This window comes from Pseudorca crassidens, chromosome 5 (genome assembly GCF_039906515.1).
Source record: "Pseudorca crassidens isolate mPseCra1 chromosome 5, mPseCra1.hap1, whole genome shotgun sequence".
NCBI lineage: Eukaryota > Metazoa > Chordata > Mammalia > Artiodactyla > Delphinidae > Pseudorca > Pseudorca crassidens.
Window position 1 is genome coordinate 93688134 of NC_090300.1, and position 22012 is coordinate 93710145.

Here is a 22012-nt window from a genome sequence, read left to right on the forward strand (position 1 = left end):
TTCTTTTTCTTTGCTCCCATCACACATACATACCCTTCCAATTCTCCACCCTCAATATGGCTCAGTTGTAATTTTGGTTGTGCCAATATTCACTATTTACATTAGAGACTATACAGGCACTACATACAATTATACCGTGTCACAAACTATGATTTTTCTCTCTCCTGCAAAACTTTTAATTAATAATTACTAATTGCCTGCTTAGTGTTCTGTATGCTTATCGCTATCACTGAATATTTGCTTGGTCTTATATGTCTTTTATCACTGTGTTAACCCCAGTCTCAGCCTGTTATTTTGATGGTTCCACCGTCTTGAAGAACTCTACTCTGGAATCTTCTTATGTGCTGCACCTCACATTCCTGCTTTCCATGGCTGGTATTCAGCTGCCATCCTGGGATATGCCCCTGCCATCATTCTGGCAATTCTCTTTACTTCTCTTCTGTGTCAGGTCTTTCCTAGTGTGCTCCCTCTTCTTGGTGTAACATATCCTCCATTAGTTTTCTCAGCAAGAGGGCATGAGGGGTAAAATATTTTGAGACTTCACATGCATGAAAATGTTTTTATCCCACCCAAACACTTAATGATAGTTTGGCTTGATGTTTTTTCTTGGAATTAGTTTTCTTTCAGAATTTTGAAGGCATTGCTCCATGATCTTATAATTTCTAGTGTTGAGAAGTCTGAAGCCATTTAAATTCCTGAGTTTTCTAGGTGACCCATTCTTCTCCCCCCTCCCTCTATTTTTGGGAGGGCTTTTCCCCCTCTGTTCTGATTTCAGTGTTTTGCCTCTGGGTGGGTCTGTTTGTACCCATCGTGCTGGGTGCTTGTTGAACATTTTCAGTCTGGAAACTCATGTCCTTTAATTCTGGGATATTTTCCTGTAATATTGCATGATTTTCTTCCATCCATATTATCTTTTCTCTCCTTTTACAACACCTGTTCTTAGCTCTTGGATGTCTAGAGACAGTTCTTTAGTTTTCTTACCCTTTCTCTCCTGTTTTCTGTCCTTTATATTTTTGTTTTGTTTTCTGGGAGATTTTCTTACATTTATCTTCCAACCCTTAAAAAGAAAATTTTTTCTGTAATCATATTCTTTACTTCTAAGGAGTCTTTTTAGTCTCTCAATATTCCTTTTTAAAGATATGTAGTTCTTGTTTCATGGATACAGTACTTCTTCTTAGAGCACTGAAGATATTAACTACGATTGAATTTTTTCCCCCTGAAATTTTCATCTTCCTCTTATGGTTTTTGTTACCACTGAGTTGCTTTGTTTGTGCTTGTTTATTTGGTCTCTGTCTGTCACATTAGAGGCTTTTCTTAGATGACTGTTAATCCTGAATACTTTAAAGATTAGTTCAATAAAGTGCCAATTGAAAGCTCTGAGAGTGTGGGTGGGGCTTGACAGCTATGCAGGTCACAATAATGGGATCTAACTGGGATGTTTTATTGGAAAATCCTCAATATAATTTGCCTCATGTCTTTCCTTCTGGGCTGGTCACATATCTCAAAGAAGACTCTTACAGGCTTCTGCCTGAAGGTCTAGCTGACAGCTTCCTGGGAGCCAAATGAGAGAAGGGATCTGGGGTTCTCAGCATCCAATATGTATACTTTTATTTAATCCCTCTAATCTAAGTAAGGTCCCCTGCCAACTGTGCCTGATATATCCGCTAATCCAGACGTGCTTTGTTCCACTCTTTCCAGTTAATAAACATCAGTCCCTGTGGAGGTGGGGGAGGAGCTATTGCCAGGTGGGGACCTGGATGCTACTTCTAGCTCTCTTCTCCTTTTACCCTACCTCCAGAGTTAATTCATGCCATCAATCTCTGAGCCTTTTAGCAGATTCTGAATTGTAAATCAGGCTAGTGCTTCTCCTGCCTGGCACGGGCTTTAGATTGGTTACTTGGATATGCTGTCATACTTCTTAGATATGCTGTCATACTTGGATATGCTTTTCAACTTCTAAAATGCTGATACTGTTGTCCCCTCTGCCATTCTACCCATAATTCCATAGGGGGCTGAGGTAGATTCCATCTGTTCCCACATTCTACAGTGGAACATTTTAGAATAAAACTCCAAGTATACATATTTGTCATGTGTCTCTTCCTTATAAAACTAGCATACCTGGGAAAAATAAACATTTAACCTAGTGTTTTATAATTTGGCTGCATGGTAAATGAACTGAATTAGGATCAGACAAAAGAATGATGGTTTTTCTTTGTGTATTTCATAGTAAATTGATGTGTGTTTTTTTAATAGGTTGTGGTTCCAATACCTTCATGGTTAACAAGAACCAGAGAATCTGTCACAGATGATCCTCAGAAATTCTCAACGGAATTGTCTATAATTTTTAAGTATTCTCCGTTTAAAACTGAAGCTGAATTGATGCAGCAGTTTGATGTGATCTATGGGAAATGTGGTAAGATCATCACAGCCCTGAAATTTTGATGTGAAAGTATTTGTTTTCAGTGTCTTATGAAAGACTATAAATATGATTTCGTATTTTCTTCTATTTACAATATCACATGGAGTCTCATATGGGGCAGTTATTCATTTTATTTATATAAGTTTTGTCTCAGGAGAGTCCAAACAGGAATAATTCTTAAGTCCCTGACATTGGGAGAAAAGTTTGTACTTGTGTGAGCTTGGTGAAACTGGATAAGAAGAGGATGATACAGGCTATTACCGCAGGGAATCACAGTCTCTGCACCAGATGCTATACTGAAGCATCAATGATTAGATGATGCCAGGGTTTATAAGAGAGTTAGCAATTTATAAAATAACGAATCCAGGTTTCTGTGCCAGTCTTTCTCCAGACTTCTAGCACTTTTCATATCTGGAAGCAAAAAGATTCCTACTCTAGAGAAAACTATTTGCATTCTACTTTTTGTAATGTTTATATGCAAAATTCTGTTGTGTTTATATTAAAATTCTGTTTTATGTTATGCTTATAGCAAATTCTGAGATTTTTTTTTTTGTGACTTGGCCTGTGGTTACCTTCAAAATTTCTTCTCTAAACCTGTGTCATTTTGTTTAAAAGTGATGTTTTATGTCATCCTTTTCCCTTTCTCACAGCAGAAAAATAGTGGCAATTAAATAAATATTCATTTCATTAACATATGTGGCATACTTTATGGACAGTTAATGTAATCTCTTAGTTGCCTTCTAATTGTGAAATACTCATATAAATGAAAGATGTATTGTTTCCTGAATACTTCTCTAAATGCTTTATAAAAATTAACTCATTTAATCCTCTAAACAACTCAGTGGTTTAGGTACCTCATGAGCTCCATCATATAGATTAGAAAACTTAGGTTCAGAGAGGTTAGGAAACTTACCTGAGGTCATTGTGCTAGTAAATGGTTGATCCAGGATGTAACCCAAGTATTTAGGCTCCCAAGTCCAAGTCCAAATTCTTAGTCACTCTGCTGTTCTCCCTTCTGTTTTAGTATTACCAAAAAAAGTGTAATTGGTTGTTCTTAAAATTTCTCTGACAGTGGTGTTTGTCTTGATATTATAATCAATTTCATAAAGAATTTGGATTTTTTTGTTTACTGTGCTTTAGAGCAGGGGTCAGCAAACTCTAGCGCCTGCAGGTCCTATCAGCCCCATAGCTGTTTTTGTTAATAAATTTTTATTGGAAATAGCCACATCATTCATTTGTGTATTCCCTACGGCAGCTTTCATGCTACAGCTGTGGAGTTGAGTTGTGAGTAGATGTGAGAGGCCTGCAAAGCCTGAAGTAGTTATTATCTGGCCCTTTACAGAAAAAGTTTACCAACACCTGTTTCAGGGTCTAAAAGCAGTACTTCATATTTATACAAATGTTGAAAATTCATCTTTGTTCTTATGTGCATTGACTTCAGTTCTGCCAGTGAGAGCTTTGCCTATAATACAAATTTGGTTCAGGCTTCTAACAGTTTTTGTAATGCAAATTATGAACAGAGTTCCAAAGTTTAAGAATCCACATTGAAAGACATAATGAATAGTAAAAAGAAGCGCTATACTGTAGAAACTCAACACTGTTTGGCAGAGAGTGGAATTTGCTATAAGACGTATATCTTGGAACTTACCCAAGCATATTATTTACTGAAGTACAAAAAGAAATTTGGTCTATAGCAGGCTTAATTCCATAGGTGAGATAATAGCACCATGACTAACACATAGTATAGTTAAATATTGATGAGTCAAATATCTATTTTTCCACTAGGTACTTTGCTGGTTATTTATAACTTGAAGCTTCTGCTTAGTGGAGAACCTGAGTTGGATGTTAAAACTGACAAGGAAGATATACTGATGGCTGGAGCTCTTGAGGAGTGAGTAATATGAGTGTTTGTCAGAACAGGTGTCAACAATGGCAGTGAGCTGGAGTTAGGAGCTCTACATCCTTGCTCCAGGTTGGGGGCCACCAGGCCTTGTCTCTAGAACAATTAATTTTACCCCAGCTACAGATGAAGTAAGTTAGGCTAGACAACTGATTCCCAAACCTGGCTGAGCCTCTGAGTGATGTAGGTAGCTTCTTGAGAAGTATAGGATCCTATCTCATACCAAATGTACTGAGTCAGAATCTCCAGATATCAAGCCTAGGAATCAATATTTTTTATATGTTCCACAGGTGATTCAGAGGAATATGACTGAATGACAATTCAGAATGGCCCTATGAACTGTATACTTGCAGTTTATAAATAAATAAATGGACATTCATTTTTCTTGGCTATTGGGGATCCATAGGAAACAGAATTGAGAAAACAGTAGTGGGCATGGGTGAAAAAGTGTGGAGAAATATGAAATAGTAATTAACCCTGGATTTCTCTGAAGTAACTTTGAAATTAAAACTTATTAGCTTGAACCTATAGTCTCTTAGTGTCAGCATGCTAGAGCTAGACGGGATTTATTTTTTTAACATCTTTATTGGAGTATAATTGCTTTACAATGTTGTGTTAGTTTCTGCTGTACAACACAGTGAATCTGCTATATGTATACATATATCCCCATATCCCCTCCCTCTTGTGTCTTCCTCCCACCCTCCCTATCCCACCCCTCTAGGTGGTCACAAAGCACCAAGCTGATCACCCTGTGCTATGCAGCTGCTTCCCACTAGCTATGTATTTTACATTTGTTAGTGTATATATGTCAATGCTACTCTCTCACTTTGTCCCAGCTTACCCTCCCCCCTCCCCATGTCCTCAAGTCCATCCTCTACATCTGTGTCTTTATTCCTGTCCTGGCCCTAGGTACATCAGAATCATTTTTGTTTGTTTGTTTGTTTTAGATTCCACATATATGTGTTAGCATATGGTATTTGTTTTTCTCTTTCTGAGTTACTTCACTCTGTATGACAGACTCTAGGTCCATCCACCTCACTACAAATAACTCCATTTCTTTTATGTCTGAGTAATATACCATTGTATATAGGTGCCACATCTTCTTTATCCATTCATCTGTCGATGGACATATAGGTTGCTTCCATATCCTGGCTACTGTAAATAGTGCTGCAATGAACATTGTGGTACATGTCTCTTTTTGAATTATGGTTTTCTCAGGGAATATGCCCAATAGTGGGATTGCTGGGGCATATGGTAGTTCTATTTTTAGATTTTTAAGGAACCTCCATACTGTTCTCCATAGTGGCTCTATCAATTTACATTCCCAGCAACAGTGCAAACAGTGCAGTGCAAACAGTGCAGAACAGGGTTCCCTTTAGAGCTAGAAGGGATTTTAAAGGAATTTAATCTAGTCTGATTCATTTCATGAACCATTGTGGTGCAATAGAAATATAGTGAGAGCCGGATAGCCTCATCCACTAGAGGGCAGACAGCAGAAGCAAGAGCTACAATCCTGCAGCCTGTTGGACAAAAACCACATTCACAGAAGATAAGACAAGATGAAAAGGCAGAGGACTATGTACCAGATGAATGAGCAAGATAAAACCCCAGAAAAACAACTAAATGAAACAGAGATAGGCAATCTTCCAGAAAGAGAATTCAGAATAATGATAGTGAAGATGATCCAGGACCTCGGAAAAAGAATGGAGACAAAGATCGAGAAGATGCAAGAAATGTTTAACAAAGATCTGGAAGAATTAAAAAACAAACAAACAGAGATGAACAACACAATAACTGAAATGAAAAATACACTAGAAGGAATCAATAGCAGAGTAACTGAGGCAGAAGAACGGATAAGTGACCTGGAAGACAGAATGGGGGAATTCACTGCTGCAGAACACAATAAAGAAAAAAGAAAGAAAAGAAATGAAAAAAGCATAAGAGACCTCATAGGAGAAGAGAGAGCAAAGGACCCGAGAAAATATTTGAAGAGATTATAGTCAAAAACTTCCCTAACATGGGAAAGGAAATAGCCACCCAAGTCCAGGAAGCACAGAGATTTCCATACAGGATAAGCCCAAGGAGAAATATGCTGAGACACACAGTAATCAAATTGGCAAAAATTAAAGACAAAGAAAAATTATTGAAAGCAGCAAGGGAAAACCGACAAATAACATACAAGGGAACTCCCATAAGGTTAACAGAGGATTTCTCAGCAGAAACTCTACAAGCCAGAAGGGAGTGGAATGATATACTTAAAGTGATGAAAGGGAAGAACCTACAACCAAGATTACTCTACCCAGCAAGGATCTCATTCAGATTTGATGGAGAAATCAAAAGCTTTACAGACAAGCAAAAGCTAAGAGAATTCAGCACCACCAAACCAGCTCTACAACAAATGCTAAAAGAATTTCTCTAAGTGGGAAACACGAGAGAAGAAACGGACCTACAAAAACAAACCCAGAACAGTTAAGAAAATGGTAATAGGAACATACATATTGATAATTACCTTAAACGTGAATGGATTAAATGCTCCAACCAAAAGACACAGGCTCACTGAATGGATACAAAAACAAGACCCATATATATGCTGTCTACAAGAGACCCACTTCAGACCTAGGGACACATACAGATTGAAAGTGAGGGGATGGAAAAAATATTCCATGCAAATGGAAATCAAAAGAAAGCTGGAGTAGCAATACTCATATCAGATAAAATAGACTTTAAAATAAAGAATGTTACCAGAGACAAGGAAGGGCACTACATAATGATCAAAGGATCAATTCAAGAAGAAGATATAACAATTATAAATATGTATGCACCCAACATAGGAGCACCTCAATACATAAGGCAACTGCTAACAGCTATAAAAGAGGAAATTGACAGTAACACAAAAATAGAGGGGGACTTTAACACCTCACTTACACCAATGGACAGATCATCCATACAGAAAATTAATAAGGAAACACAAGCTTTAAATGACACAATAGACCAGATAGATTTAATTGATATTTATAGGACATTACATCCAAGAACAGCAGATTATACTTTCTATTCAGGGCGCATGGAACATTCTCCAGGATAGATCATATCTTGGGTCACAAATCAAGCCTCGGTAAGCTTAAGAAAATTGAAATCATATCAAGCATCTTTTCTTACCACAATGCTATGAGATTAGAAATCAGTTGCAGGGAAAAAAATGTAAAAAACACAAACACATGAAGGCTAAACAATATGTTACTAAATAAGCAAGAGATCACTGAAGAAATCAAAGAGGAAATAAAAAAATACCTAGAGACAAATGACAATGAACACACAACGAACCAAAACCTATGGGATGCAGCAAAAGCAGTTCTAAGAAGGAAGTTTATAGCTATACAAGCCTACCTCAAGAAACAAGAAGAATCTCAAATAAACAATCTAATGTTACACCTAAAGGAATTAGAGAAAGAAGAACAAACAAAACCCAAGTTAGCAGAAGGAAAGAAGTCATAAAGATCAGAGCAGAAATAAATGAAATAGAAACAAAGAAAACAGTAGCAAAGATCAATAAAACTAAAAGGGGGTTCTTTGAGAAAATAAAAGAAATTGAGAAACCATTAGCCAGACTCATCAAGAAAAAGAGGGAGAGGACTCAAATCAATAAAATTAGAAACGAAAAAGGAGAAGTTACAACAGACACCACAGAAATACAAAGTATCCGAAGAGACTACTACAGGCAACTCTGTGCCAATGAAATGGACAACCTGGAAGAAATGGACAAATTCTTAGAAAGGTATAACCTTACAAGACTGAACCAGGAAGAAATAGAAAACATGAACAGACCAATCACAAGGAGTGAAATTGAAACTGTGATTAAAAATCTTCCAACAAACAAAAGTCCAGGACAAGGTGGCTTCACAGCTGAATTCTATCAAACATTTAGAGAAGAGTTAACACCCTTCCTTTTCAGTCTCTTTCAAAAAATTGCAGAGGAAGGAAAACTTCCAAAGCCATTCTATGAGGCCACCATCACCCTGATACCAAAACCAGACAAAGGTACTACAAAAAAAGAAAATTACAGACCAATATCACTGATGAATATAGTTGCAAAAATCCTCAACAAAATACTAGCAAACAGAATCCAACAGCACATTAAAAGGATCATACACCATGATAAAGTGGGATTTATCCCAGGGAAGCAAGGATTCTTCAATATATGCAAATCAATCAATGCGATACACCATATTAAAATTGAAGAATAAAGACCATATGATCATCTTAATAGATGCAGAAAAAGCTTTTGACAAAATTCAACACCCATTTACGATAAAAACTCTCCAGAAAGTGGGCATAGAGGGAACCTACCTCAAAATCATAAAGGCCATATGTGACAAACCCATGGCAAACATTCTCAATGGTGAAAAACTGAAGGCATTTCCTCTAAGATCAGGAACAAGACAAGGATGTCCACTCTCACCACTATTATTCAGCATAGTTTTGGAAGTCCTAGCCACTGCAATCAGAGAAGAAAAAGAAATAAAAGGAATACAAATTGGAAAAGAAGAAGTAAAACTCACTGTTTGCAGATGACATGATACTATACATAAAGAATCCTAAAGATGCCACCCAGAAACTGCTAGAGCTAATCATTGAATTTGGTAAAGTTTCAGGATACAAAATTAATGCACAGAAATCTCTTGCACTCCTATACACTAATGATGAAAAATCTGAAAGAGAAATTAAGGAAACAACCCCATTTACCATTGGAACAAAAAAAATAAAATACCTAGGAATAAATCTACCTAGGGAGACAAAAGACCTGTATGCAGAAAACTATAAGACACTGATGAAAGAAATTAAAGATGATACCAACAGATGGAGAGATATACCATGTTCTTGGATTGGAAGAATCAATATTGTGAAAATGACTATACTACCCAAAGCAATCTACAGATTCAGTGCAATCCCTATCAACATACCAATGGCATTTTTTACAGAACTACAACAGAAAATCTGAAAATTTGTATGGAGACACAGAGGACCCTGCGTAGCCAAAGCTGTCCTGAGGGAAAAAAATGGCATTGGAGGAATCACACTCACTGACTTCAGACTATACTACAAAGCTACAGTAATCAAGACAATATGGTACTGGCACAAAACCATAAATATAGGTCAATGGAATGGGATAGAAAGCCCAGAGATAAACCCATGCACCTATGGGAACTAACTAACTAAACTAACTCACTAGTTTTTTAAGGAACTAATCTATGATAAAGGAGGCAAGGATATACAATGGAGAAAAGACAGCCTCTTCAATAAGTGGTACTGGGAAAAATGGACAGCTACATGTAAAAGAATGAAATGAGAACATTCCCTAACACCATACACAAAAATAAACTCAAAATGGGTTAGAGACCTAAATGTAAGACCGGACACTATAAAACTCTTAGAAGAAAACATAGGAAGAACACTCTTTGATATAAATCACAGCAAGATATTTTTTAATCCATCTCCTAGAGTAATGGAAATAAAAACAAAACTAAACAAATGGGACTTAATGAAACTTCAAAGCTTTTGCACAGCAAAGGAAACCATAAACAAGACAAAAAGACAACCCTCAGAATGGGAGAAAACATTTGAAAATGAATCAACGGACAAAGGATTAATCTCCAAAATATATAAACAGCTCATGCACCTCAATATTAAAAAAACAAACAACTCAATTAAAAAATGGACAGAAGACCTGAATACACATTTCTCCAAAGAAGACATACAGATGGCCAAGAGGCACATGAAAAGCTGCTCAACATCACTGTTAGAGAAATGCAAATCAAAACTACACTGAGGTATCACCTCACACCAGTCAGAATGGGTATCATTAGAAAATCTACAAACAACAAATCCTGGAGAGGGTGTGGAGAGAAGGGAACCCTCTTGCTCTGTTGCTGGGAATGTAATTTGATACAGCCACTAAGGAGAACAGTATGGAGGTTCCTTAAAAAACTAAAAATAGAATTACGATATGACCCAGCAATTCCATTACTGGGCATATACCCAGAGAAAACCGTAATTCAAAAAGACACATGCACCCCAATGTTCATTGCAGCACTATTTACAAAGCCAGGTCATGGAAGCAACCTAAATGCCCATTGACAGACGAATGAATAAAGAAGGTGTGGTACATATTTACAATGGAATATTCCTCAGCCATAAAAGGAACATAATTGGGTCATTTGTAGAGATGTGGATGGGTCTGGAGACTGTCCTATCGAGTGAAGTAACTCAGAAAGGGAAAAACAAATGTCGTATATTAACGCATATATGTGGAACCTAGAAAATGGTACAGATGAACCGGTTTGCAGAGCGGAAATTGAGACACAGAAATAGAGAAAAGACGGATGGACACCAAGGCAGGGAAGTGGCGGGGGTGGGGGGTGGTGGTATGAATTGGGAGATTGGGATTGACATGTATACACTGATGTGTGTAAAATGGATGACTAATAAGAACCTGCTGTATAAAAATATATATAAAATAAAATTTTTTTAAAAAAGGAAATATAGTGAGAGCCAAAATATGAACCACATATGTCATCATAAATTTATTAGGAGGTACATTAAGAAAAGTAGAAAGAGATGAAATTAATTTAATAATTTTTTAATAGATCTTCATTGGAGAATAATTGCTTCACAATACCCGGTTAGTTTCTGTTGCACAGCAAAGCGAGTCAGCCATATGCATACACATGTCCGCATATCCCCTCCCACTTGATCCTCCCTCCCATCCTCCCTATCCCATCCCTGTAGGTCCTCACAAAGCACCGAGCCGTTCTCTCTGTGCTATGCTGCTGCTTCCCACCAGCCAGCTGTTTACGTTGGTAGTGTATATATGTCAATGCTACTCTTACTTTGCCCCAGGTTCGCCCTCCCACCCCATGTCATCAAGTCCATTCTCTATGTCTACCTCTAGGTTCATCAGTACCATTTTTTTTTTTTAAGATTCCATATATATGCGTTAGCTTATGGTATTCGTTTTTCTCTTTCTGACTTACTTCGCTCTGTGTGGCAGTCTCTAGGTCCATCCACCTCACTATAAATAACTCAATTTCATTTCTTTTTATGGCTGAGTAATATTCCATTGTATATATGTGCCACATCTTCTTTATCAGTTCATCTGTTGATGGACATTTCAGTTGGTTCCATGTCCTGGCTATTTTATATAGTGCTGCAGTGAACATTGTGGTGCATGGCTTCTTTTGAATTATGGTTTTCTCAGGGAATATGCTCAGTAGTGATATTGCTGGGTCATATGGTAGTTCCATTTTTAGTTTTTTTTTTTTTAGTTTTTTAAGGAACCTCCATACTGTTTTCCATAGTGATTGTATCAAATTTACATTCCCACCAACAGTGTAGGAGGGTTCCCTTTTCACCACACCCTTTCCAGCGTTTATTGTTTCTAGCATTTTTGTTAATGGCCATTTTGACCTGTGTGAGGTGATACCTCATTGTAGGTTTGATTTGCATTTCTCTGATAATTAGTGATGCTGAGCATCTTTTTATGTGGCTCTTGGCCGTCTGTATGTCTTCCTTGGTGAAATGTCTATTTAGGTCTTCCACCCATTTTTTAACTGGATTCTTCGTTTTTTTGATATTGATCTCCACGAGCTCTTTGTATATTTTGGAGATTAACCCTTTGTCTGTTGTTTCATTTGCAAATATTTTCTCCCATTCTGAGGGTTGTCTTTTTGTCTTGTTTATGGTTTCCTTTGCTGTGCAAAAGCTTTTAAGTTTCATTAAGTCCTATTTGTTTATTTTTTAAATTTCTGTTAATCTAGGAGATGGGCCATAAAGATGTTGTTGTGGTTTATGTCAAGGAGTGTTTTTTCTGTGTTTTTCCTCTAAAAGTTTTATTGTGTCTGGTCTCACATTTAAGTCTTTAATCCATTTGGAGTTTATTTTTCTGTATGGTGTTAGGTAGCGTTCTAATTTCATTCTTTTACATGTAGCTGTCCAGTTTTCCCAACACCACTTATTGAAGAGGCTGTCTTTTCTCCATTGTATGTTCTTGCCTCCTTTGTCGTAAATTAGGTGCCCATATGTGCGTGGGTTTATCTCTGGGCATCCAATCCTGTACCATTGATCTATATTTCTCTTTTTGTGCTGGTACCATAATGTCTTGATTACTGTAGCTTTGTGGTACAGTTTGAAGTCGGGGAGCCTGCTTCCTCCAACTCCGTTTTTCTTTCCCAAGATTGCTTTGGCTATTCAGGGTCTTTTGTGTTTCCATGTGAATTGTAAAATTTTTGTTCTATTTCTGTAAAAAATGCCATTGGTAATTTGATAGGGATTGCACTGAATCTGTAGGTTGCTTTGGGTAGTATAGTCATTTTCACAATATTGATTCTTCCAATCCAAGAACATGGTATATTTCTCCATCTGTTTATGTCATCTTTGATTTCTTTCATCAGTGTCTTATAGTTTTCTGAGTACAAGTCTTCACCTCCTTAGGCAGGTTTATTCGTTGGTATTTTATTCTTTTTGTTGCAGTGGTAAATGGGGTTGTTTCCTTAATTTCTTTTTCTGATTTTTCATTGTTGGTGTACAAGAATGCCAGAGATTTCTGTGCATTAATTTTGTATCCTGCAACCTTATGAAATTCATTGATTAGTTCAAGTAGCTCTCTGGTGGCATCTTTAGAATATTCTATGTATAGTGTCACGTCATCAGCAAATAGTGACAATTTTACTTCTTTTCCAATTTGTATTCCTTTTATTTCTTTTTCTTCTCTGATATCTGTGGCTAGGACTTCCAAAACTGTGTTGAATAAGAGTGGTGAGAGTGGACATTCTTGTCTTTATCCTGATTCTAGTGGAAATGCTTTCCATTTTTCACCATTGAGTATGATGCTAGCTGTGGGTTTGTCATATATGGCCTTTATTATGTTGAGGTAGTTTCCCTCTATGCCTATGTTCTGGAGAGTTTTTATCATAAATGGGTGTTGAATTTGGCAAAGTTTTTTCTGCATCTATTGAGATGATCCTATGGTTTTTATTCTTCAGTTTGTTAATATGGTGTATCACATTGATTGATTTGCGTATATTGAAGAATCCTTGCATCCCTGGGATAAATCCCACTTGATCATGGTGTATGATCCTTTTAGTGTGCTGTTGGATTCTGTTCACTAGTATTTTGTTCAGGATTTTTGCATCTATGTTCATCAGTGATATTGATGTATAATTTTCTTTTTTTGTGATATCTTTTTCTGGTTTTGGTATCAGGGTGATGGGGGCTTTGTAGAATGAATTTGGGAGTGTTTCTCCCTCTGCAATTTTTTGGAAGAGTTTGAGAAGTATCGGTGTTAGCTCTTCTCTAAATGTTTGATAGAATTTGCCTGTGAAGCCATCTTGTCCTGGACTTTTGTTTGTTGGAAGATTTTTAATTACAGTTTCAATTTCATTACTTGTGATAGGTCTGTTTATATTTTCTAATTCTTCCTGGTTCAGTCTTGGAAAATTGTACCTTTCCAAGAATTTGTCCATTTCTTTGTGGTTGTCCATTTTATTGGAATATAGTTGTTTGTAGTAGTCTTTTATAATCCTTTGTATTTCTCCAGTGTCAGTTGTGATTTCTCCTTTTTTATTTCTAATTTTATTGATTTACATCCTCTCCCTTTTTTTCTTGATGAGTCGGGCTAAGGGTTTATCAAGTTTGTTTATCTTCTCAAAGAACCAGCTTTTAGTTTTATTGATCTTTGCTATTGTTTTCTTCATTTCTGTTTCATTTATTTCTGCTCTGATCTTTATGATTCCTTTCTTTGTACTGACTTTTGGTTTTCTTTGTTCTTCTTTCTGTAGTTGTTTTAAGTGCAGTTTAGATTGTGTATTTGAGATTTTTGTTGTTTCTTGAGGTGAGATTGAATTGCTATAAACTTCCCTCTTAGAACTGCTTTTGCTGCGTCCCGTAGGTTTTGGGTTGTCGTGTTTTCGTTGTCATTTTTTTCTGTGTTTTTAAAAATTTCTTCTTTGATTTCTTCAGTGATCTCCTGGTTATTTAGTAGCACACTGTTTAACCTCCATGTATTTGTGTTTTTTACAGTTTTTTTCCTGTAATTGATTTCCAGTCTCATAGCACTGTGGTCAGATAAGATGCTTGATATGATTTCAATTTTCTTAAATATTCCAAGGCTTCATTTGTGACCCAAGACATGATCTATCCTGGAGAATGTTCCATGTGCACTTGAGAAGAAAGTGTATTGTGCCACTTTGGGGTGGAATGTTATATAAATATCAATTAGATGTATGTGGTCTATTGTATCATTTAAAACTTTTGTTTCCGTATTTATTTTCTGTTTGGATGATCTGTCCATTGGTATAAGTGGGGTGTTAAAGTCCCCTACTATTTTTGTGTTACTGTTAATTTCTCCTTTCATGGTTGTCAGCATTTGCCTTATGTATGGAGGTGCTCCTCTGTTGGGTGCATAAACATTTATAATTGTTATATCTTCTTCTTTCATTGACCCTTCGATCAATATGTGGTGTCCCTCCGTATCTCTTGTAGCAGTCTTTATTTTAAAGTCTGTTTATCTGATACAAGTATTGCTACTCCAGCTTTCTTTTGATTTGCGTTTGCATGGAGTATCTTTTTCCATCCCTTCACTTTCAGTCTGTATGTGTCTCTAGGTGTGAAGTGGGTGTTTTATAGAGAGCATATATATGGGTCTTGTTGTTGTATTTATTGAGCAGTCTGTGTCTTTCCCTTGGGGCATTTAATCCATTTACATTCAAGGTTATTATCAATATGTATGTCCCTGTTACCATTTTCTTAATTGTTTTGGGTTTGTTTTTGTGGGTCTTTTTCTTCTCTTGTGTTTTCCACTTAGAGAAGTTTCTTTAGCATTTGTTGTAAAGCTGGTTTGGTGGTGCTGAATTCTCTTAGCTTTTGCTTGTCTGAAAAGCTTTTGACTTCTCCATTGAATCTGAATGAGACTCTTGCTAGGTAGTGTAATCTTGGCTGTAGGTTTTTCTCTTTCATCATTTTAAGAATATCCTGCCACTCCCCTCTGGTCTGCAGAATTTCCACTGAAAAATCAGCTGATAACCTTATGGGGATTCCTTTGTATGTTATTTTTTGTTTTTCCCTTGCTGCTTTTAATACTTTTTCTTTGAATTTAAGTTTTGTTAGTTTGATTAATATGTGCCTTGGTGTGTTTTTCCCAGGGTTTATCCTGTATGGGACTTTCTGTGCTTCCCAGACTTGGGTGACTATTTCTTTTCCCATGTTAGGGAAGTTTTCCACTATAATCTCTTTATGTATTTTCTCAGACCCTTTCTTTTTCTCTTTTCTACTGGGACACCTATAATTCTAATGTTGGTGTGTTTAGTGTTGTCCCTGAGGTCTCTGAGTTGTCTGCAATTCATTTCATTCTTTTTACTTTATTCTGCTCCTTGGCAGTTATTTCCACCATTTTGTCTTCCAGCTCACTTATTCATTCTGCCTCAGTTATTCTGTTATTGATTCCTTCTAGTGTATTTTTCATTTCAGTTCACTGTGTTATTCATCTCTCTTTTTTGTTCTTTAGTTCTTCTAGATCTTTGTTAAACATTTCTTGTATTTTTCTCAATCCATGCTTCCATTCTATTTCCAAGATTCTGGATCACCTTTACTGTCATTACTCTGAATTCTTTTTCAGGTAGATTGCCTATTTCCTCTTCATTTATTTGGTCTTATAGGTTTTTACCTTGCTCCTTGCTTTGCTGTCTCATTTCTTTTTTTTTTTTTTATGAGTGGGATTGTTTTCCTGTTTTATTGGTTGTTTGGCCTGAGGCTTCCAGCACTGGAGTTTGTAGGCTATTTTATAGAGCTGGATCTTGGTGCTGAGATGAAGAACTCTGTGAGACCTCACTCCAATGAATATTCCCTGAGTCTGAGGTTCTCTGTTAGTCCAGTGGTTTGGACTCAGAGCTCCCACCACAGGAGCCATGTGGGTTGGCCAAAAAAAAAGCAATAACAAAGTAAAAAATAAAATTAGACTAGGAAGCTAAGAGATATAGAAAGAGAATGTAAAAATAAAAATATAGATGAGTCAGCAACTGGAAGGTACATCAGTACCACAGTAATAAAAAAGAGGAGGAGGGAAAAGAAGAAAAAAAACGGGGGCGGGCGCGGGGAAGGCCTTGTCTGTGGAGAGCGGGTCCTAAGCAAGGGCAAGGTTTGGGTGTTGGGTGGAGCCAATGCTCAGGACCCACAGGGATGAAAAAGGCCCTGGGGACTGTGGGGGGTGGGGCTTAGGCCAAAGAACAGAAGAGGCCCAGGCGTGCCTCCCACCCCTGGTCTCAGAGGGCAGGGGACCTCACCTGGGAGCTTAGTAGGCTTCCTGGGCTCGAGTGGGCAGAGTAAATGCCCTCCTCTCCTCTCCTGCTTCTCTGGTCTGGGAAGGCCCCTCCCACCTGCCTCTCCTGATCTCCCCAGCCTCCCTCCTATGCCCCCAGGACCCACACGGCCTGGATGGGGCCTTGCGGGGGGATACCAGCTTGGGAGTTCAGCAGGCTCCCTGGCCCAAGTGGGTCAGGCGATCGCCCTCTGCTCCTCTCCTGCTCTTCATAGAGAGTCCCTCCCACCTGCCTCTCCTTATCTCCCTGGCCTCAGGGGTGCCGATCTTGTCTGGTCTCTACTTCTCCTCCCCTGCCAGTCCCCCTGTGTCCTACCAGTTCACTCAGGGGTTCCTTCTGTCTCCTTGGGCATCAGGGTCTCCTACCAGTGGCTAGCAGGTGCCCTAGTTGTGGGGAGATGCTAACTCCGTGTCTTCCCACACCTCTGTCTTGACTCCTCCCCCAATAATGTTTTTATTTAATCTGGTAAATATAAAATATTATCATTTCAATTTCTGTATGCAAAATATTGAGACATTTTACATTGTTTTTTTTCCATTCTAAATCTTTGAAATCCAGTGTGTGTTCTACACATATACCACATATCAATTTGGACTAGTGCCCAATAGCCACACATGGCCAGTAGCTACCGTATTGGACAGTGCAGCTTTAGACTAAGATATTGAGACCCAAGTAAACACATCAGCTTAGACAACTTCTTTTTCTTTTTCCTTGGAAGTGAAATTTTGAAAGTTCTTTTACCAGTTAGAGAATTTAACATTTGATAACCTCTTTAGATTAGCTTTTCTATATTTTTCTAATTTATATTTTTTCTCATTTTATTCTAACATGTGAAATTCTTAATTTACACAGAAATGGAGGTTTTTTTCCTTTTGGAAAAAAATATCCTGCTTAATTACTGTTCTGCAATTGTTGGGAACCCTTTTGCCAACATTAATGTGCCAATGTCAGAAAGGAGGCCCAGAGTTGTTACTGGCAACTCCATTACTGTGTCCTCCTTTTCTTGCTGGCCTTGTCCTCTGCTTAACAGCTGGTTCAAAAAACAATATCTTATACTATTTAAAAGCTTTGAGCTCAAATTTTCCAAAAGTTATCTCTCAGAGTGCCTTGGCATTTCAGCACTAGCATCAGGAAACAATACATTATTAGAGGAATAATTTGACAGCTAATTCTTTGCAAAAAATTCTTACTGTTTCCAGATTGTTTAATGAAGCCAGAAGCTTCTTAAAGCATTTAGACAGTTAATTACAAAATAAAAAAAATAGATCAGACCCAGGACATGTACAATTGACATGGAACATTGTTCACATTGGAATTTTTTGTTTGTTTGACTTTTCAACAAAAATTTTCACACTTTAATCACAAGAGAAGTTTTTTTAAAGACAAAGGTGGGGTTTTATGAGGAAGAATTATTGTAAAGAGGAGGCATACTTTCTATGCTTTCTACCAAAGATGCTATACATTTCATGGCTTCTGATGTGAGCACCTTGATGGTGCCAAGAAGGGACAGCAGTACCTCCTCCTGGGGATGGGATAATAATGCCACTGTAGTTTTCTCCTCTAAAAAGTCAGTGGATTCTGACAATAACACCTAATTCCTCTTCACTAAGGGACTAGAAAAACATTAACTCTTAAGGCTGAAAGAATACATCTGGTCCCAAGGTGGCTCTTTTTCTGATTCCTTTTCCATTTATGACTTCTGATCTTTGAACTTCTAATCAGGTACAGTTTACATAATCTTGGTTTCGAGAACAAGTGGTTTGTAATATAACAACTTTTTTACTGTTTCTTTTTCTTCTGGCTATTGTATCCCCTCAAAGGCATTGGGCATGGTTTGACATCTGTCCAAAGCAAGTTTCAAACCTTCCAATTGTGTAATTTTCACCTTTAGTCTTAGATGGTGTGGTCCTGCTGATTCTGAAAATAATTTAATTTTCTACATAAGAATAGGAAAATCCAGGCTTTCAGACTTTTGTTTGGCCTCAGAGAAGAGGTTTCCTGGTATTATTTACTTTCTTCCAATTTTGTTTATTGTAAAATCAAAAGTAAAACAATATTTTTTAACTTTTTAAGGAAAAGAATTTCTATATCGTAATTGATTATTTTAAAAATTTATTTATTTATTCATTTATTTAATTTTTGGCTGCATTGGGTCTTTGCTGCTGCACGCGGGCTTTCTCTAATTGCTAAGAGTGGGGGTTACTCTTTGTTGCGGTGCACAGGCTTCTCATTGTGGTGGCTTCTCTTGTTGCGAAGCGTTTGCTCTAGGCGTGCAGGCCTCAGTAGTTGTGGCACATGGGCTCAGTAGTTGTGGCTTGCAGGCTTTAGAGAACAGGCTCAGTAGTTGTGGCACACGGACTTAGTTGCTCCGCGGCATGTGGGATCCTCCCGGACCAGGGCTCGAACCCGTGTCCCCTGCACTGGCAGGCAGATTCTTAACCACTGCGCCACCAGGAAAGCCCCTCATAATTATTAATTTATTATTCCATTCTAGTGTTTTTTAAGTGCAGTTTCTCTTTTTTCATTTATGATTTGCTTCTAAACTTTATTCTAAGTTATACAGTCTTAGTAAGCCTCATTTCATAATGATTTCTTGATAAGTGACCACTGAACCGATTCGTCAAAATTTACGTAACAATTCCTGTATTTTTGGACAGTGACATTGGTCTCAGTGTTTCACATTATTTGTGGATGATGTTGGAATAAACATATTCATACAGATAGATTTTTTAATTTTTTGAATTATTTTCTTAAGACAGATTCCCAGGATGGGAACCAGTGAGTCAAAGGGTCTGAACTTTGATACAATTCTTGTGAGTATTTGGTATCAGTTTTAAACTTAGGAATCAAACCCTTTATCGTCCTGCTTTGGGCTGAGGCTCTAAGAGCAGTAATCTGACCATTGGCAGGGCCTTGTTTCAAGATGACAGTAACCTCATGAAAATTTCATTAGGAGTGATGTTTAAGCACAGGGCAGTGGCATGTGCTTTGGCAATGTCAGTCTGAAGACAACCTGTTTTCCCTTAAATTAAAAAAATTGTATGTAGATAGATAACAGTCATCTCAGAATTTCAGAATGCAGATGAGGCAGAAGTTTGCATTTAATGTGTGATATATCACACTGCAGTTTGAATCTGTGACTGTGGTATGTGGAGAGTGCTAGGGAAGCGTACAGAGGTTCCAGGGTGACATGCAGAAAGTCAGTTGTATCTGTAGGGAAAGAATCATGTTGAATTATATCATGTTAAACTTAGTTCCCAGAAAGGGAAGAAGATGATATGAAAAATAGCTTTGTAAGAAATCAGAAGAAAATCAAGTGTTTGGAATAAAACGGAGGTGCAGGGGAGAGCTGAGAATACTGAATATTAAAGGAATAAAAGTGGACTAATAACAGAAAACAAGATGCTTCTTTAGGGCCTGCTTAGACAATTTTTGTTTATTAGTTTATGTTGTGGTAATTTTTGGAACTCTGAACCAAGTCCCACACCTCAAACCTTTGTAACTTTTCCCCCCACTGAGTTGTATTTTTTTCCTTTGAAGTAGTCCATTTGTGCAAAAGAGAATCAGATTAATCCATTTTCTCCTCACTGGTGCCTGTTAGTAACCTTCAGTCACAGTCATACAAATTATTGAAATTTAGAGTCATTTTCAAAGGTCCTGTATTGCTAGAGTGCAGTAGGACTAAGCAAATGGAAGATGACAGGCTGGTGGAGGGTTTTAAAATGAGTCAGTGCCCATCACTACCTCATATGTGGTTAGTATAAATTGGCATCTGCAAAATCTGCAGGGTTGTAATTCTACTTCGGCATTCCTTACTCAGAGAGTTTATGTAGATGCCAGGTGTGGAATTATAATTCTGTAATTTGGATATTTTAAATTTCATTCATAAGACATACAGCTTTTTTATGTGGATACTGGTATGGAATTATAATTTCATAACTGAGATTTTGAAATTTCATGTAAGATATGCCAGTGAATCCTGGATCCATGTATTAGTTTTCTTTATTCTCTCCTATATCTCACTCTTCCTTGTTTACCTGGTGGTCTATCACCTGTTCCAGGGGCATTAATCTTTGGGGCAGAGGGTGGAGTGTGGATGAAGGGAGGGGCTTCAAGTAGTACACAAATATCAATTTATTGAAAATTATTCAAACCTGCATAAACACACAGATCAGAGTAATAGTGCTTCCTCATTCTCCACACCAGTTCCCTTAGTCTCTCTTCTTCTATAGAAATAATTCTGCAAGTTGAGTTTTTAAATATATCATCTAATTTTTTTCTAGTAATTGTCAGTTTATATTAGATTTAACTCAGACATTTTTCTTCTTAACCTTTTATTTTGAAGTAATTTAGACTTTTCAGAAGGGTTGCAAAGATAATACAAAGAATTCCAGTATACTTTGCACTCTGATTCCACAAATGTTATTTTACTGCACTTGCTTTATCTTTCAACCTCTCACTCTTCCTCTCTTTATATGTACTATGGATCCATGGATTCTCTCTTATTCTCTTTATTCTAAGGGTTATAATCCATCACTATCAATATGAATTTTGTGTCTAAAGTTGTCCTAGATTTGGCTCTGGCTAGTAGGAGACTGTTTAAGCTGAATCTTATGTTCTTTTCACGTCACCATCATTTTTGAACGTTTCTGTACTTGCTGGAACCACAAGATGTTCCAGGCTCATATTATACTCCTATTTCCCCTGTCTGCAATAAGCCATTTCTCCAAGGAAACCTGGTTCCCTTTAGTAGATAATGCTATATTTCATTTTAAAAGATAACGCTTTTAAAGATGGTGTACTTAATCTTTGAAATAGCTGTATACTGATCAATTACTCTATGTTGGTATATAACAATTTTGCATAATATTCAGTTACTATACACTATAATGTAATATATAACATGATATTATACATCAACACTCTCCTATTGATGGGACTAAACTCTTTTAACAATGCTGATCTTTATACTTATATTTTGGGGCACATGCACAAGTATTGATATTTCTTTAGCATTCTCAGAAAAAATATTGCCAGATTAAGTGGTGGTAATTTTAAATTTAAATAGTGCTAAAGTATTGTGTGAAATGCTTAAATTTTCTGTGCACCCAACCAATGGTCTGAGTTTTCTTAATGCCCTGATTCTTACCAAGAATTTATATAATCAATCTTTAAAATTTTGCCAGGTAGCAAACGATCAGAACCTAGGCAAAAGTCAGGGAACAGATTTTTCTTCACAGCCCTCAGAAAAACCAACTATGGTGGCATCTTCATCTCACACTTCTAGCCTCTAGAACTGTGAGACAATGAATTTTTGTTGTTTTA

At 37.2% G+C, this 22012-nt stretch overlaps 1 protein-coding gene across 1 annotated transcript in view; it reads left to right on the top strand.

Annotated features, from left to right (window-relative positions):
* Positions 1-22012, top strand: part of MORC1 (MORC family CW-type zinc finger 1) — a 350504-nt gene that overhangs the window by 190248 nt on the left and 138244 nt on the right. The window contains exons 13-14 of the mRNA XM_067738944.1: positions 2254-2413; positions 4205-4310. Coding sequence (XP_067595045.1) covers positions 2254-2413; positions 4205-4310 — 266 coding nt within the window. The remainder of the gene's footprint in view (positions 1-2253; positions 2414-4204; positions 4311-22012) is intronic.